Source organism: Ranitomeya imitator, chromosome 2 (assembly GCF_032444005.1).
Source record: "Ranitomeya imitator isolate aRanImi1 chromosome 2, aRanImi1.pri, whole genome shotgun sequence".
NCBI classification, from domain to species: Eukaryota; Metazoa; Chordata; class Amphibia; order Anura; family Dendrobatidae; genus Ranitomeya; species Ranitomeya imitator.
Genome location: NC_091283.1, coordinates 234,589,697 through 234,606,541, shown reverse-complemented (window position 1 = coordinate 234,606,541; position 16,845 = coordinate 234,589,697). Strand labels below are relative to the sequence as shown.

Below are 16,845 nucleotides of genomic sequence, written 5' to 3'. Positions count from 1 at the left end.
GTGAATCAGACCTGAGATCTAACATGATAGAAGATTACAGTGCGGGGAAGACGGGAAACCTTCATATAGAGGTCGGTGGTGATGGAGTCAGTGACCGACTCTGGCCAAATCTGTTTCTAGAGCCGTAGTAGAAGATGAAGATGTCGTCCTCACCATGAAGTAGTTATTTCTCATGTCGCATGTAATGAATATCTCCTGCAGTATTGCTAATGCCGATTCCAGGGTCGGTAAATGAGACGAGAATTAGCGTTATGGAAGATGAGTCTATGAGAAACGTATTCAGCTGCCGACTCCGAGGAAGAAACTGCTTGTTGTCTGTGGCCTAAATATATAGGATTTATTAGTAGATGTAAAGAAGGAAACTAAATACTGTAAAATAATAAATCTCCTGATATGTTTCCCTTATTATCTCCAGTAATTGTATTATTACAGGATTCTTATGATGTTACATCAGCTCATCTTCTCATTCAGGTCTCTACAATATCGGATCCTCTTAGTGAAGATCTTCTACAAAAGAGAATTTTCCTGATTTACCCATTAAAGATGGATATGGACAGAAACAAGATGGCGGAGAGGATATTACACCTCACTCTAGAGATCCTCTTCCGGCTTACTGGAGAGGTGAGAGATTCTGATGACGTCACATTACATCATTCTTATCTATGGGAATAACATATGGACAGAACTGGAGAGGTGAGGACTCTGGAAATGTCTGTAGTGAGATTTATTAATGTGTCTCTCCATTACCAGGATTACACAGTGGTGAAGAAGACCTCTAGTGATCGCTGTCAGGACCCTGTGTCTGAGGGATGGGGAAGACCCCTGAGCCCAATCACGGGGCCTACACCTCACCCCCTGATCCATGAGGACATCAATGACCAGAAGATCCTAGAACTCACCTACAAGATGATTGAGCTGCTGACTGGAGAGGTGACACTGCTGGGAATGCTGGGACATTATACAGTAACACTATGAAGGGATCGGGGGATGACTGTATCATTGTATGTGTCAGGTTCCTATAAGGTGTCAGGATGTCGCTGTCTATTTATCCATGGAGGAGTGGGAGTATTTAGAAGGACACACAGATCTGTACAAGAACGTCATAATGGAGGTTCCCCAGCCCCTCACATCTCCAGGTAATAGACAGGACTAAATACACACGGCCTATAATTATCTGTATGTAAAGAATGAATTCACTCCCTGTATGTGTTTCATCCAGATCTATCCAGTAAGAGGACAACACCAGAGAGATGTCCCCGTCCTCTTCTTCCACAGGACTATAACCAAGAAGATCCCAATGCTCCTCAGGACCATCAGGTAGATGGAGAGAAGGTGTCAGGAGATCTCCCCTATGATGTGTAGACGCCGGTGAAGGTCTTGTGCTCAGTCTTGTTTTATCCACCAGTATTATATGTTTTATACTTGTGTAATGAGAACGGTGGAGATGGCAGGATTAGAGCTGATCATAGATGTGACTTCTCCATCTGTTGGTGACTTTTATAATATTAGTTTCAGGGTGAAGATCTGACCCATATTAATACTACAGAGACATATGTGAGGGGGGATGAGTGGTGTAAAGAGGAGATTCCCACATATGGCTACCCAGGTGAGTAGTAACCACTAAATGCAGAGAAGTCACAGATTCTTCTCAGTCACTGGCTGTGGCTGCTTTATCGGTGGTGTAGTCCGGCCGTATTACCATGATCACCATTTTGCCTCTAGACCACAACATTCTCCTCCACCCAAAACTGTTCAAATGACTTTGGGCATTGAAAGCCCTTTTCTATAGAACTTACAACCTGGAGGATCCACCTACCCCCTGGTATTAGTGTGAGGGTGATCACTTAAAGCGAGATCTATATGATTGCTTGTAGCTGACCCAATATAGGCCGAGTGCGCACTTAAAGAGTCACACCGAATACAGAGTTATATGTATATTCCTTTCTCAGCAAAGGCTTGCACACAACTGAAGTTTATTCTCAAGACAAAGAGACAGAAAATGGCTGTCACACAATCTTCTGAGTAGCCAGTGTCAGTCTATGATAGGTCCATTTCAACTTCACTTCCATATATGGTATCCAGTATCTTAGCTTCTGCATTTCAGCCTCCCAATAGCCACAATATTATAGGGATTATCAACAATAATATCAATGCTATTATATGCATTATGCAAAAATGGGGGGCAGTGAGGGATCAGCGACCGGTCATAAGCCAATACAGATGAATATGTAATCAGCGCACCGCATAAAGCCCCACCCCAGAGCACCACATAAAACTACAAATACAGATTAAACAACAACCACAAGACGGATTTCATCACCAGGTATCGGTGTAATCAGTGTAACGGCACCGACCTAACAGTGTCTGTAGTCACTGAGCACAATCCTGCTGACAGGTTCCCTTCAAGACATCTCCGCTATGCACTATTATACACAGTTCTCTTTAAATGTGTAATATTTCTTCTTGAAACTCATCTGACAGAAAATATTGAAGCTTCCGATAGTTTAGATTGTGAAGTCACCGAGCCCCGTGCTCTAATTACCCCAGAGAGGTTTCACCACTAGCTGCTCATTTATTACTGATGGAGACTGTTCAGTTTGAGCATTTCAGTAGATGTTATTGTCTATAGTCAGTTTTTGATTACAGTAGTGTCCAGAATCCTCTGATTTAACCTCACCCGCAGCCAGTTTTGTGTTCTTAATCCGGCCCCATTTTTACAATCTGACGTGTGTCACTTTATGTGGTGATAACTTTGGAATTATTCACAAAGGATAATAGAAAACAAATGGATCTTACAAATTATTTTCCAGCTTCTCACAATACCCTACATACGATTGTACACTACTCTCTGGGCACATGGCAGTGTTCAGAAGGGACGGAGCGCCATTTAGCTGTTTGACTGCAGATCTAGCTGGAATAGTTTGCAGACACAATGTATTGGGAGCAATGTTCATGATCAACTGGCAGCTCAAAAGATCTCCACCATGAACATGCTTGACACTATCTTCTCTGCTTTCCGTATCCCAAGGATTGCCTTGCTCATCACCCTTTAACACCATTACATGGATCTGGACTTACACTGGGACCCCTAGGCTTGGACCATGGTGTTACCTGCTATTCTGTGGTATTAGATGGCAAGAGGAATAGTCAGGTAGCTTGGTCAGAACCGGAAGGACCGAATACAGAATTAGAAGACACAAGAGTAGTCAGTAAACGGGCCATAGTCACAACAGGGAACAAATACACAAGCCACAAGCTGAGCACAGAGGACTGAACCAGAGGAGAACAACGCTGTTTCTGGCAGATTCCGGCCATGTGCTTTGAGCTTTAGTAGGGTGTGGTACTTTCCAATTGGCTGAAGTGGGGAGCAGATTACTCCAGCTGGACAGCAGGAACAGATCCCAGATGAGATTGGACACACCATATGCAGAAGCCCTAATATGACTAAATGATGGAAAGCCAGAATAGTCGAAATACCCATAAAGTGATTCCATTTTATAAATTAATTCACTGAGGGTTATAATCTATACATATGTGGTCAAAATTGTTGGTACCAACAGAAAAGCAGGTGTGTCCAGCAAGTGACGAAGGTAAAAAATAACTTTTAATGAAAATAAATTAGACATATATCCATATATATGGTATCCAGCACTCAGTGCACACTGGCTATAGAACCCAATGACGATCTACGCGTTTCGACCTGGTGGTCTTAGTCATGATCTGCTTTTCTGTTGGATTCATTGTGGCTACTTCACCCTGGTCCGTGCGAGGTGTTTGGTGATCACACAGGAGGTCAAGATAAAAGACGTGGTGAGCTGATTTTTTTTTCACAAAATTGTTGGTACTCCTCGTTTAATGACAGAAAAACTCACAATGGTGACAGAAGTAACTTGAATCTGACAAAACTAATAAGAAATAAAAGATCTATGAAAATGAACAAATGAAAGTCAGACATTGCTTTTCAACCATGCTTCCACAGAATTTAAAGAAAAATAAAACTCATGAAATAGGCCTGGACAGAATTGATGGTACTCCTGAAAATAATGTGACAAAAGGGACATGTTAAATCACGGTGTGTCCACTAACTAGCATCACAGGTGTCTACAATCCTGGAATCAGTGAGTGGCCGGTATATAGGGCTACAGATACTCTCTGTGCTGTTTGGTGACATGGTGTGTATCACACTCAACATGGACCAGAGGAAGCGAAGGAAAGAGTTGTCTGAGGAGATTAGAAAGAAAATTATAGACAAACATGTAAAAGTTATAAGGCCTTCTCTAAGCAGCTTAAAGTTCCTGTGACTACATGTTAGGGCTAGCGGAACGCACCGGGTAAATATAGATGTTATTATTGGTGTGTTCGCAGCCCGGGGTCCACCGTGCAGGAGGAACCTGCTGCTAGCAAATGACGGCACTATATGGCTGTATAACCAAACTCTGTTACGTCACAGAGTTGCACAGAAAGAAGACGCTGTGCCCTGGTAATGTCACAGGGGAACACGGGTAACGGCTGAGCTGATGGCAGTCAGTGGTTACGCACTCAGAGAAGCACACAAAACACTCCTCTCCGGTGGAACCGGAATTCTAGAGGCTATGAGCCAGCCCTGAATACATTCATACAAATCTCACCGGAGGTGTCGGTATTCTAGGGGCTTATTTCAGCCAAACCATGTCCACATACAACCGTGACCACAATAGCAAAGATCATACACATGTTGATACTAGCGCATGGCCATGTGGCCATACAAACCTTTTATAGCTGCAGCAACTTCAGGACCTTCCTAGAGGACCAATGGGAGCTGCCACAGTACCTGAGCAACTTCAGGACCTTCCTAGAGGACCAATGGGAGCTGCTGGAGTACCTGAGCATGTGACCCCTGACCTCCAATGAGAGGTCTTACGTTGGGAATGCCCAGAAGGGGAAAAGCAGGACTTAGTCCCAGAGACGTCTGCTCGCCGCTAACCAATACTGTCTATAATTGCAGAACCTGTAAGAACAGCAGTAACCAGGCGCAGAGTATCTTCCTGAGCCAGACGCTGGGACCAACGTCTCCGCTGAGCAGGCTCCACTGCGGCTGGAGAAGGATGGGAGACCGCAGCGGAGCTGGCTCGAGATTCCCCCTGTGCAGAGGCGGGAACTCGACACCTAACACTACAGTTGCACATATTATTCAGAAATGTAAGATCCATGGGACTGTAGCCAACTTACCTGGACGTGGCTGCAGGAGGACATTTGATGACAAATCAAAGAGTCGGATAATACGAATGGTAACAAAAGAGCCCAGAAAAACTTCTAAACAGATTAAAGGTGAACTTCAAGCTCAAGGAGCATCAGTTTCAGATCACACCATCCATCGTTGTATGAGCCAAAGTGGACTTCATGGGAAATGACCAAGGAGGACACCATTGTTGAAAAAAAATCATAAAAAAGCCAGACTGGAATTTATCAAAGTACATGTTGACAAGCCACAAAGCTTCTGGGAGAATGTCCTATGGACAGATGAGACAAAAATGGAACTTTTTGGCAAGGCACATCAGCTCTATGTTCACAGATGGAAAAATGAAGCAAGAAAAGAAAAGAACACTGTCCCTACTGTGAAACATGGAGGAGGCTCTGTTATGTTCTGGGGCTGCTTTGCTGCATCTGGCACACAGTGTCTAGAATCTGTGCAGGGTACAATGAAATCTCAAGACTATCAAGGGATTCTAGCGAGAAATGTGCTGCCCAGTGTCAGAAAGCTTGGTCTCAGTCGCAGGTCATGGGTCTTGCAACAGGATAATTACCCAAAACACACAGCTAAAAGCACCCAAGAATGGCTAACAGGGAAACATTGGACTATTCTCAAATTGCCGTCTATAGTTAATAAATAACATTTCCCACATGTCTAATTTACATCAGCACAATTTTGGAAAAAAAATGTTTTCTTAGGAAGTTATAAGTGTTAAAAGTTGACAAGCGATTTCTCATTTTTACAACAAAATTTACAAAACCATTTTTTTAGGGACCACATTTCAAGTGAATTTGAGGGGTCAATATGACAGAAAATACCCAAAAGTGACACCATTATAAAAACTGCTCCCCTCAAGGTGCTCAAAACCACATTCAAGAAGTTTATTAACCCTTCAGGTGCTTCACAGGAATGAATGGAATATGCAAGGAAAAAATAAACATTTACTTTCATAAAAATTTTCCTTTAGACCTATTTGTTTTACTTTTGCAAGGGTAACAGGAGAAAATGGACCATACATTTTGTTTTGCAATTTTTCCTGAACATGCTGATACCCCATATTTGGGGGAAATCTACTGTTTGGGCACATAGCAGGGTTTGGAAGGGAAGGAGCGCCATTTGATTTTTTGAATATAAAATATGTTGCAATAATTAGCGGTTGACATGTTGCATTTGGAGAGCCCTTGATGTGCCTAAACCGTGGAAACCCACCACAAATGACACCATTTTGGAGACTAGACCCCTACGGGAACTTATCCAGATGTGTATTGAGCACCTTGAACCCACAGGTGCTTCACAGAAGTTTATAACGTAGAGCCGTGGAAATAAAAAAAAAACATTTTTCACAAATCATTTTTTAGCTCCATATTTTGCATTTTCATAAGGGTAACAGGAGAAATTGCTCCATACAATTTGTTGTGCAATTTCTCCTGAGCACGCCGATACCCCATATGTGGGAAAATACTAATGTTGGGCACATGGCAGAGCTCGTAAGGGAAGGCGTGCCATATTGGAGAGCAGATTTTGCTGGAATTGTTTGTGGGTGACAAGTCACATTGTGAGAGCCCCTGAGGTGTCTAAACAGTGGAAACCCCCAAACATGTGACCCTATTTTGGAAACTAGAACCCCCAAGGAACTTATCTAGATGTGTGGTGGGCTCTTTGAGCCCCCAAGTGCTACACAGAAGTTAATTACGTAGAGCCATGAAAATAAAAAATCATATTTTTTCCACTCAATTTTTTTCAAAATCGTAACAGGAGAAATTGGAACCCAAAAGTTGTTGTGCAATTTGTCCTGAGTATGCTGACATCCCATATGTGGGGAATCCCACCGGAATCCCCTCGTTATAAGATACGTGGGGGTCCCGATGAGCACAAATCTGCAGACAAATGTCGGCACTGCACAAAGCCCTGCTAGCGCCGACGTTTATCTACTGTTGGCGGTCACGAAGCGGTTAAGTTAAGGGTAGCATCATTCCTGTCCAGGCCTATTTCATGAGTTCTATTTTCTTTAATTTTGTGGAAGCATGGTTGAAAAGCAATGTGTGACTTTCATTTGTTACATAGTTACATAGTTATTAAGGATGAAGGAAGACTATAAGTCCATCTAGTTCAACCCATAGCCTAACCTAACATGCCCTAACATATTGATCCAGAGGAAGGCAAAAAAAAACCATGTGGCAAAGAGTAAGCTCCACATTGGGGAAAAAAATTCCTTCCCGACTCCACATATGGCAATCAGACTAGTTCCCTGGATCAACGCCCTATCAAGGAATCTAGTATATATACCCTGTAACATTATACTTTTCAAGAAATGTATCCAGTCCCCTCTTAAATTTAAGTAATGAATCACTCATTACAACATCCTACGGCAGAGAGTTCCATAGTCTCACTGCTCTTACAGTAAAGAATCCGCGTCTGTTATTATGCTTAAACCTTTTTTCCTCCAAACGCAGAGGATGCCCCCTTGTCCCCGTTTCAGGTCTATAATTAAAAAGATCATCAGAAAGGTCTTTGTACCATCCCCTCATATATTTATACATTAACATAAGATCACCCCTTAGTCTTCGTTTTTCCAAACTAAATAGCCCCAAGTGTAATAACCTATCTTGGTATTGCAGACCCCCCAGTCCTCTAATAACCTTGGTCGCTCTTCTCTGCACCCGCTCCAGTTCAGCTATGTCTGTTGTGAATTCTGTTGTCGGGCTCCCTCCTGTGGTTATGAATGGTACTTCGGCTGGTTCTGTCCATGGACTTTCTCTGGTGGCTGTGGGTGTTTCTGAGTTTCCTTCCACAGGTGACGAGGTTAAATCGTTAGCTGGCTCCTCTATTTAACTCCACTTAGATCTTTGCTCCATGCCACCTGTCAATGTTCCAGTATTGGTCTAGTTCTCTCCTGGATCGTTCTTGTGACCTGTCTTCCCAGCAGAAGCTAAGTGACCTCTTGTTTTTCTCTGGTTTGCTATTTTTCTGTCCAGCTTGCTATTTGGATTGTTGTCTTGCTTGCTGGAAGCTCTGGGACGCAGAGGGAGCACCTCCGCACCGTGAGTCGGTGCGGAGGGTCTTTTTGCGCCCTCTGCGTGGTCTTTTTGTAGGTTTTTGTGCTGACCGCAAAGCTACCTTTCCTATCCTCAGTCTGTTCAGTAAGTCAGGCCTCACTTTGCTTAATCTATTTCATCTCTGTGTTTGTATTTTCATCTTTACTCACAGTCATTATATGTGGGGGGCTGCCTTTTCCTTTGGGGAATTTCTCTGAGGCAAGGTAGGCTTTATTTTTCTATCTTTAGGGCTAGCTAGTTCCTTAGGCTGTGCCGAGTTGCATAGGGAGCGTTAGGAGCAATCCACGGCTATTTCTAGTGTGGTTGATGGGATTAGGGATTGCGGTCAGCAGAGTTCCCACGTCCCAGAGCTCGTCCTATATTATCAGTAACTATCAGGTCATTCCGTGTGCTCTTAACCTCCAGGTCCATTATTGTCCTGACCACCAGGTCATAACAGTACAGGTGGCCCAAAGTACTAATGCATCTCAATAGAGGGATAAGAGAAGTTCTGAGACCATTTTTTTTTCTTTGCAGTGTGTTTTGTCTCTCTTTTCCCCTTTACCTCTGGGTGGTTCAGAACACAGGTGTAGACATGGACATTCAAGGTCTGTCCTCTTTGATGGATAATCTCACTATAAGTGTAGAAAACATTCAAGATTTTGTGGTTCAGAATCCGATGTCAGAGCCTAGGATTCCAATTCCTGATTTGTTTTTTGGGGATAGATCTAAGTTCTTGAATTTCAAAAATAATTGTAAATTGTTTCTTGCCTTGAAACCTCACTCCTCAGGTGACCCTGTTCAACAAGTAAAGATCATTATTTCTTTGTTACGTGGTGACCCTCAAGACTGGGCATTTTCCCTTGCGCCAGGAGATCCGGCATTGCGTGATGTTGATGCGTTTTTCCTGGCGCTTGGATTGCTTTATGACGAACCTAATTCAGTGGATCAGGCAGAGAAAATCTTGCTGGCTCTGTGTCAGGGTCAGGATGAAGCGGAGATATATTGTCAGAAGTTTAGAAAGTGGTCTGTGCTCACTCAGTGGAATGAATGTGCCCTGGCAGCAATCTTCAGAAAGGGTCTCTCTGAAGCCCTTAAGGATGTCATGGTGGGATTTCCCATGCCTGCTGGTCTGAATGAGTCTATGTCTTTGGCCATTCAGATCGATCGACGCTTGCGTGAGCGTAAAGCTGTGCACCATTTGGCGGTACTATCTGAGCATGGGCCTGAGCCTATGCAATGTGATAGGACTTTGACCAGAGCTGAACGGCAAGAACACAGACGTCGGAATGGGCTATGTTTTTACTGTGGTGATTCCACTCATGCTATCTCCGATTGTCCTAAGCGCACTAAGCGGTTCGCTAGGTCTGACACCATTGGTACGGTACAGTCTAAATTTCTATTGTCCGTTACTCTGATTTGTTCTTTGTCATCCTATTCTGTTATGGCATTTGTGGATTCAGGCGCTGCCCTGAATTTGATGGACTTGGAGTATGCTAGGCGCTGTGGTTTTTTCTTGGAGCCCTTGCAGTATCCTATTCCATTGAGAGGAATTGATGCTACGGCTTTGGCCAAGAATAAGCCTCAGTACTGGACCCAATTGACCATGTGCATGGCTCCTGCACATCAGGAGGATATCCGCTTTCTGGTGTTGCATAATCTGCATGATGTGGTCGTTTTGGGGTTGCCATGGCTACAGGTTCATAATCCAGTATTGGACTGGAAATCTATGTCTGTGTCAAGCTGGGGTTGCCAGGGGGTACATGGTGATGTTCCATTTTTGTCTATTTCGTCTTCCACTCCTTCTGAAGTTCCAGAGTTTTTGTCGGATTATCGGGATGTATTTGATGAGCCCAAAGCCAGTGCCCTACCTACTCATAGGGATTGCGATTGTGCAATTAATTTGATTCCTGGTAGTAAGTTTCCTAAGGGCCGATTGTTCAATTTATCTGTGCCAGAACACGCCGCTATGCAGAGTTATATAAAGGAATCCTTGGAGAAAGGCCATATTCGCCCGTCGTCATCACCGTTAGGAGCAGGGTTCTTTTTTGTGGCCAAGAAGGATGGTTCTTTGAGACCTTGCATTGATTACCGCCTTCTCAATAAAATTACAGTCAAATTTCAGTATCCTTTGCCGTTGCTGTCTGATTTGTTTGCTCGTATTAAAGGGGCTAGTTGGTTCACCAAGATAGATCTTCGAGGGGCGTATAATCTTGTGCGTATTAAACAAGGCGATGAATGGAAAACAGCATTTAATACGCCCGAGGGCCATTTTGAGTACCTGGTTATGCCATTCGGGCTTTCCAATGCTCCATCAGTATTTCAGTCCTTTATGCATGACATCTTCCGAGAGTACCTGGATAAATTCCTGATTGTGTATTTGGATGATATTTTGGTCTTTTCGGATGATTGGGAGTCTCATGTGAAGCAGGTCAGAATGGTGTTCCAGGTCCTTCGTGCGAATTCCTTGTTTGTGAAGGGGTCAAAGTGTCTCTTTGGAGTTCAGAAGGTTTCATTTTTGGGGTTCATTTTTTCCCCTTCTACTATCGAGATGGACCCTGTTAAAGTCCAAGCCATTTACGATTGGACTCAGCCGACATCTGTGAAGAGCCTGCAAAAGTTCCTGGGCTTTGCTAATTTTTATTGGCGCTTCATCGCTAATTTTTCTAGTGTTGCTAAACCGTTGACTGATTTGACCAAGAAGGGTGCTGATGTGGTCAATTGGTCTTCTGCAGCTGTAGAGGCTTTTCAGGAGTTGAAGCGTCGTTTTTCTTCTGCCCCTGTGTTGTGCCAGCCAGATGTTTCGCTCCCGTTTCAGGTTGAGGTTGATGCTTCTCAGATTGGAGCTGGGGCTGTTTTGTTGCAAAGAAGTTCTGATGGCTCGGTGATGAAGCCATGTGCTTTCTTTTCTAGAAAGTTTTCGCCTACTGAGCGCAATTATGATGTTGGTAATCGAGAGTTGTTGGCCATGAAGTGGGCATTCGAGGAGTGGCGTCATTGGCTTGAAGGAGCCAAGCATCGCGTCTTGACAGATCACAAGAATTTGACTTATCTTGAGTCTGCCAAACGGTTGAATCCGAGACAGGCTCGATGGTCGTTATTTTTCTCCCGTTTTGATTTTGTGGTTTCGTACCTTCCGGGCTCTAAGAATGTGAAGGCTGATGCCCTGTCAAGGAGTTTTGTGCCTGACTCTCCGGGTGTTCCTGAGCCGGCGGGTATTCTCAAAGAGGGGGTAATTTTGTCTGCCATCTCCCCTGATTTGCGGCGGGTGCTGCAAAAATTTCAGGCTGATAGACCTGACCGTTGCCCAGCAGAGAAACTGTTTGTCCCTGAGAGATGGACTAGTAGAGTTATCTCTGAGATTCATTGTTCAGTGTTGGCTGGGCATCCTGGAATCTTTGGTACCAGAGATTTGGTGGCTAGATCCTTTTGGTGGCTGTCTTTGTCACGGGATGTGCGTTCTTTTGTGCAGTCCTGTGGGACTTGTGCTCGAGCTAAGCCCTGCTGTTCTCGTGCCAGTGGGTTGCTTTTGCCCTTGCCGGTCCCGAAGAGGCCCTGGACGCATATTTCTATGGATTTTATTTCGGATCTCCCCGTCTCTCAAAAGATGTCGGCCATTTGGGTGGTTTGTGATCGCTTTTCTAAGATGGTCCATTTGGTACCTTTGTCTAAATTGCCTTCCTCCTCTGATTTGGTGCCATTATTTTTCCAGCATGTGGTTCGTTTACATGGTATCCCGGAGAACATCGCTTCTGACAGAGGTTCCCAGTTTGTTTCGAGGTTTTGGCGATCTTTTTGTGCTAGGATGGGCATTGTTTTGTCTTTTTCCTCGGCTTTCCATCCTCAGACAAATGGCCAGACCGAACGAACTAATCAGACTTTGGAAACATATCTGAGATGCTTTGTTTCTGCTCATCAGGATGATTGGGTATCCTTTTTGCCGTTGGCTGAGTTCGCCCTTAATAATCGGGCCAGCTCGGCTACTTTGGTTTCGCCATTTTTCTGCAATTCTGGTTTCCATCCGCGTTTCTCTTCAGGGCAGGTTGAGTCTTTGGACTGTCCTGGTGTAGATACTGTGGTGGATAGGTTGCAGCAGATTTGGACTCATGTGGTGGACAATTTGACATTGTCCCAGGAGAAGGCTCAACGTTTCGCTAACCGCCGGCGTTGTGTGGGTCCCCGACTTCGTGTTGGGGATTTGGTTTGGTTGTCGTCTCGTTATGTTCCTATGAAGGTTTCCTCTCCTAAGTTTAAGCCTCGTTTCATTGGTCCGTATAAGATTTCTGAGATTATCAATCCTGTGTCATTTCGTTTGGCCCTTCCTGCTTCTTTTGCCATCCATAATGTGTTCCATAGGTCGTTGTTGCGGAGATACATGGCGCCTGTGGTTCCATCCGTTGATCCTCCTGCCCCGGTGTTTGTTGAGGGGGAGTTGGAGTATGTGGTGGAGAAGATTTTGGATTCTCGTATTTCGAGATGGAAACTCCAGTACCTGGTCAAGTGGAAGGGTTATGGTCAGGAAGATAATTCCTGGGTTTTTGCCTCTGATGTTCATGCTGCCGATCTGGTTCGTGCCTTTCTTTTGGCTCGTCCTGGTCGGCCTGGGGGCTCTGGTGAGGGTTCGGTGACCCCTCCTCAAGGGGGGGGTACTGTTGTGAATTCTGTTGTCGGGCTCCCTCCTGTGGTCATGAATGGTACTTCGGCTGGTTCTGTCCATGGACTTTCTCTGGTGGCTGCGGGTGTTTGAGTTTCCTTCCACAGGTGACGAGGTTAATTCGTTAGCTGGCTGCTCTATTTAACTCCACTTAGATCTTTGCTCCATGCCACCTGTCAATGTACCAGTATTGGTCTAGTTCTCTCCTGGATCGTTCTTGTGACCTGTCTTCCCAGCAGAAGCTAAGTGACTGCTTGTTTTTCTCTGGTTTGCTATTTTTCTGTCCAGCTTGCTATTTGGATTGTTGTCTTGCTTGCTGGAAGCTCTGGGATGCAGAGGGAGCGCCTCCGCACCGTGAGTCGGTGCGGAGGGTCTTTTTGCGCCCTCTGCGTGGTCTTTTTGTAGGTTTTTGTGCTGACCGCAAAGCTACCTTTCCTATCCTCAGTCTGTTCAGTAAGTCGGGCCTCACTTTGCTTAATCTATTTCATCTCTGTCTTTGTATTTTCATCTTTACTCACAGTCATTATATGTGGGGGGCTGCCTTTTCCTTTGGGGAATTTCTCTGAGGCAAAGTAGGCTTTATTTTTCTATCTTTAGGGCTAGCTAGTTCCTTAGGCTGTGCCGAGTTGCATAGGGAGCGTTAGGAGCAATCCACGGCTATTTCTAGTGTGGTTGATGGGATTAGGGATTGCAGTCAGCAGAGTTCCCACGTCCCAGAGCTCGTCCTATATTGTCAGTAACTATCAGGTCATTCCGTGTGCTCTTAACCTCCAGGTCCATTATTGTCCTAACCACCAGGTCATAACATATGTCTTTCTTATACACCGGAGACCAGAACTGTGCACAGTATTCTAAGTGTGGTCGAACTAGTGACTTGTATAGAGGTAAAATTATGTTCTCCTCATGTGCATCTATGCCTCTTTTAATGCATCCCATTATTTTATTTGCCTTTGTAGCATCTGCCTGACACTGGCCACTGAATATGAGTTTGTCATCCACCCATACACCCAGGTCTTTTTCATTGACGGTTTTGCCCAGAGTTTTAGAATTAAGCACATAATTATACATCTTATTACTTCTACCCAAGTGCATGACCTTACATTTATCCCCATTAAAGCTCATTTACCATTTATCAGCCCAAGCTTCTAGTTTACATAAATCATCCTGTAATATAAAATTGTCCTCCTCTGTATTGATTACCCTGCAGAGTTTAGTGTCATCTGCAAATATTGAAATTCTACTCTGAATGCCCCCTACAAGGTCATTAATAAATATGTTAATAGAATTTTTTTATTTATTATTACTTTTATCAGATTCAAGTTATTTCTGTATTGTGGGTTTTTCTGTCATTAAACGAGGGGTACCAACAATTTAGACCACGCGTGTAGGAGGAATTAATATTTTGACTCCACAGCCACTTTCTGGAAATTAACACGCAGTGAATGTTGGAGAGTGAAAATTACACATTTGCCATTTTATTACCCAGCACATAGTGCCCAGATTGTGCTCCAGGAGACACACACCGTAAATTAAGTGGATTCTTCTCACTATATATTATTGCTAAATACAGGGATCCGAAATGTTGTTTGAGCACACTGCAAGACTCAGACGTGAGAGCGGATTTTGCTGGATTGGTTTATAGAAACTCTGTTGCTTTTCAACAGCCTTTGAGCCACTAGTATTGTTTTTTGTGAAATGAGAATTGGCATTATTTTTGCCTACATAACATTGATTGGTTTCTTTTTATTCATTATTTGGGATGCAGAATAAACAAACAGTTGAACACCACGCACTACTGGTTCATCCAACAAGGTTTTATACTAGACTGTGAACTGTCATTGTCTTGGTAAATAAAGTTTTTTTTACATAGCTTGCCATTTTTATGGACAGTTTAAGTAGAAATGTTCAAAAATATATAACTCAAGGATATTTTATTAAAAAAATAATAATTGTTTTTTATCTTAGCAGATGACTGTACCAGGAGATTAGAGGGACAGCTGACATCTTCAATTTTTAAATCTGATGATCTTGAGATCCTACAAGATACAACTGAAGTGATTGCTGTTACTCCAGATATATCATCAGCCATTCACAGCAAAGATTTGTCATCTGATCCTATGAAACAGCTCCCATCTTCTGATTCATTACTGACTACTAAGGAAAATCAAAGTCACAAAAGAGGCATTAAAAAACAAACTGCTCCTAAAGCAAAGAGGTCCTTTTCGTGTTCAGAATGTGGGAAATGTTTTAACAAGAAATCACATTTTGTTATACACCAAAGAACTCACACAGGGGAGAAGCCTTTTTCCTGTTCAGAATGTGGGAAATGTTTTGCATGTAAATCATTGCTTGTTACTCACCAGAGAACCCACACGGGGGAGAAGCCTTTTTCATGTTCAGAATGTGGGAAATGTTTTAATCAGAAATCAGATTTGGTTAATCACCATAGAACTCACACAGGGGAGAAGCCATTTTTCTGTTCAGAATGTGGGAAATGTTTTATCCAGAAATCACATTTTGTTACACACCAAAGAACTCACACAGGGGAGAAGCCTTTTTCCTGTTCAGAATGTGGGAAATGTTTTGCACGTAAATCACGGCTCGTTACTCACCAGAGAACTCACACAGCGGAGAAGCCTTTTTCATGTTCAGAATGTGGGAAATGTTTTCCACGTAAATCACTGCTTGTTATTCACCAGAGAACTCACACAGGGGAGAAGCCTTTTTCATGTTTAGAATGTGGGAAATGTTTTGACCAGAAATCAGATTTGGTTAGGCACCATAGTACTCACAGGGGGGATAAGCCTTTTTCCTGTTCAGAATGTGGGAAATGTTTTAACCAGAAATCAGATTTGGTTAGGCACCATAGTACTCACAGGGGGGATAAGCCTTTTTCCTGTTCAGAATGTGGGAAATGTTTTAACCAGAAATCAGATTTGGTTAGGCACCATAGAACTCACACAGCGGAGAAGCCTTTTCCATGTTCAGAATGTGGGAGATGTTTTAAATGGAAAATAGATCTTGATCGCCATCAGAAAACCCACACAGGGGAGAAGCCTTTTTCCTGTTCAGATTGTGGGAAATGTTATAAATGGAAACAGCTTCTTGTTAGACATCAGTGCAGTCACACAGAGGAGAAGCCCCTTTCATTTTCTTAATGTGGGAAATATTTTACTTGGAAATCAACTGTTAATAAACATCAGAGACGTCACATAGGGGAGAAGCCTTATTTATGTTTATAATGTTGGAATAGTTTTAACCAAAATTGAATCTTCTTAAAGGAGTTGTCTCCTGTCATTCCACATGTTTGCTGACAAAAGGATAAAACTAAACTTTATTCATTCCAAATGTAAAACTATACCCACAATTCACCCCCTGAAGGTTAGTCAGTAGGTGACTAATAGAAAAAACATGTAGCCCACAGTTCAGTATATAGGGTGAGGTGACGTATACACACTCACTCTCCAAGCCTCTCATGTCTACGGGTTTCATCATCCTCACCAAAGGCGACTCATCAGGAGACTATTTAATATCGACCTATATTCAAGCGAGACTAGACAAAACAAAAACTAAAATCATGTATCATGTTATCCGAAACAGTCAGAAAACCAGCCACATAGTGGCAGATCCCAGACCTCATACTATATACTTCGTAAGTTTATACATCTCTCCAGTGTCAGGAATAGATAGTATGTGACAATACAGTATAATTCTTGTGTTTTTCTCCTATAGGGACTGCCCGAGTTTGGTATTATAACAGCTGTTAATTAATAGTGCAGACAAATTGTCCTAGACTAAACTCCGTTTTCAGATGGCCCAATATGTACCACTCAGGGAAACTTACCTGCTCCAAAGATCAATAGCAGCTTCTAACTAATGGTCATGCTGCGGTCTGTCAAGGAATGAGTGCAGTATCGTTATAAAGA

At 43.3% G+C, this 16,845-nt stretch overlaps 1 protein-coding gene across 4 annotated transcripts; it reads left to right on the top strand.

Annotated features, from left to right (window-relative positions):
* The first annotated feature begins 475 nt into the window (after nt 1-475).
* On the top strand, nt 476-16,424 carry LOC138667329 (gastrula zinc finger protein XlCGF57.1-like). Of its 4 annotated transcripts, none has more exons than XM_069755562.1 (6): nt 476-621; nt 751-930; nt 1,013-1,136; nt 1,220-1,317; nt 1,516-1,606; nt 14,888-16,424. In XM_069755562.1, the coding sequence occupies exons 1-6, from the start codon at nt 544-546 to the stop codon at nt 16,075-16,077; spliced, it is 1,761 nt and encodes a 586-aa protein (XP_069611663.1). In that variant the 5' UTR covers nt 476-543; the 3' UTR covers nt 16,078-16,424. The 4 variants fall into 4 exon arrangements, with proteins under 4 accessions (XP_069611663.1, XP_069611662.1, XP_069611661.1 ...); XM_069755561.1 differs by having other exon boundaries at nt 14,885-16,424; XM_069755560.1 differs by having other exon boundaries at nt 1,510-1,606.
* Nucleotides 16,425-16,845: the final 421 nt, after the last annotated feature.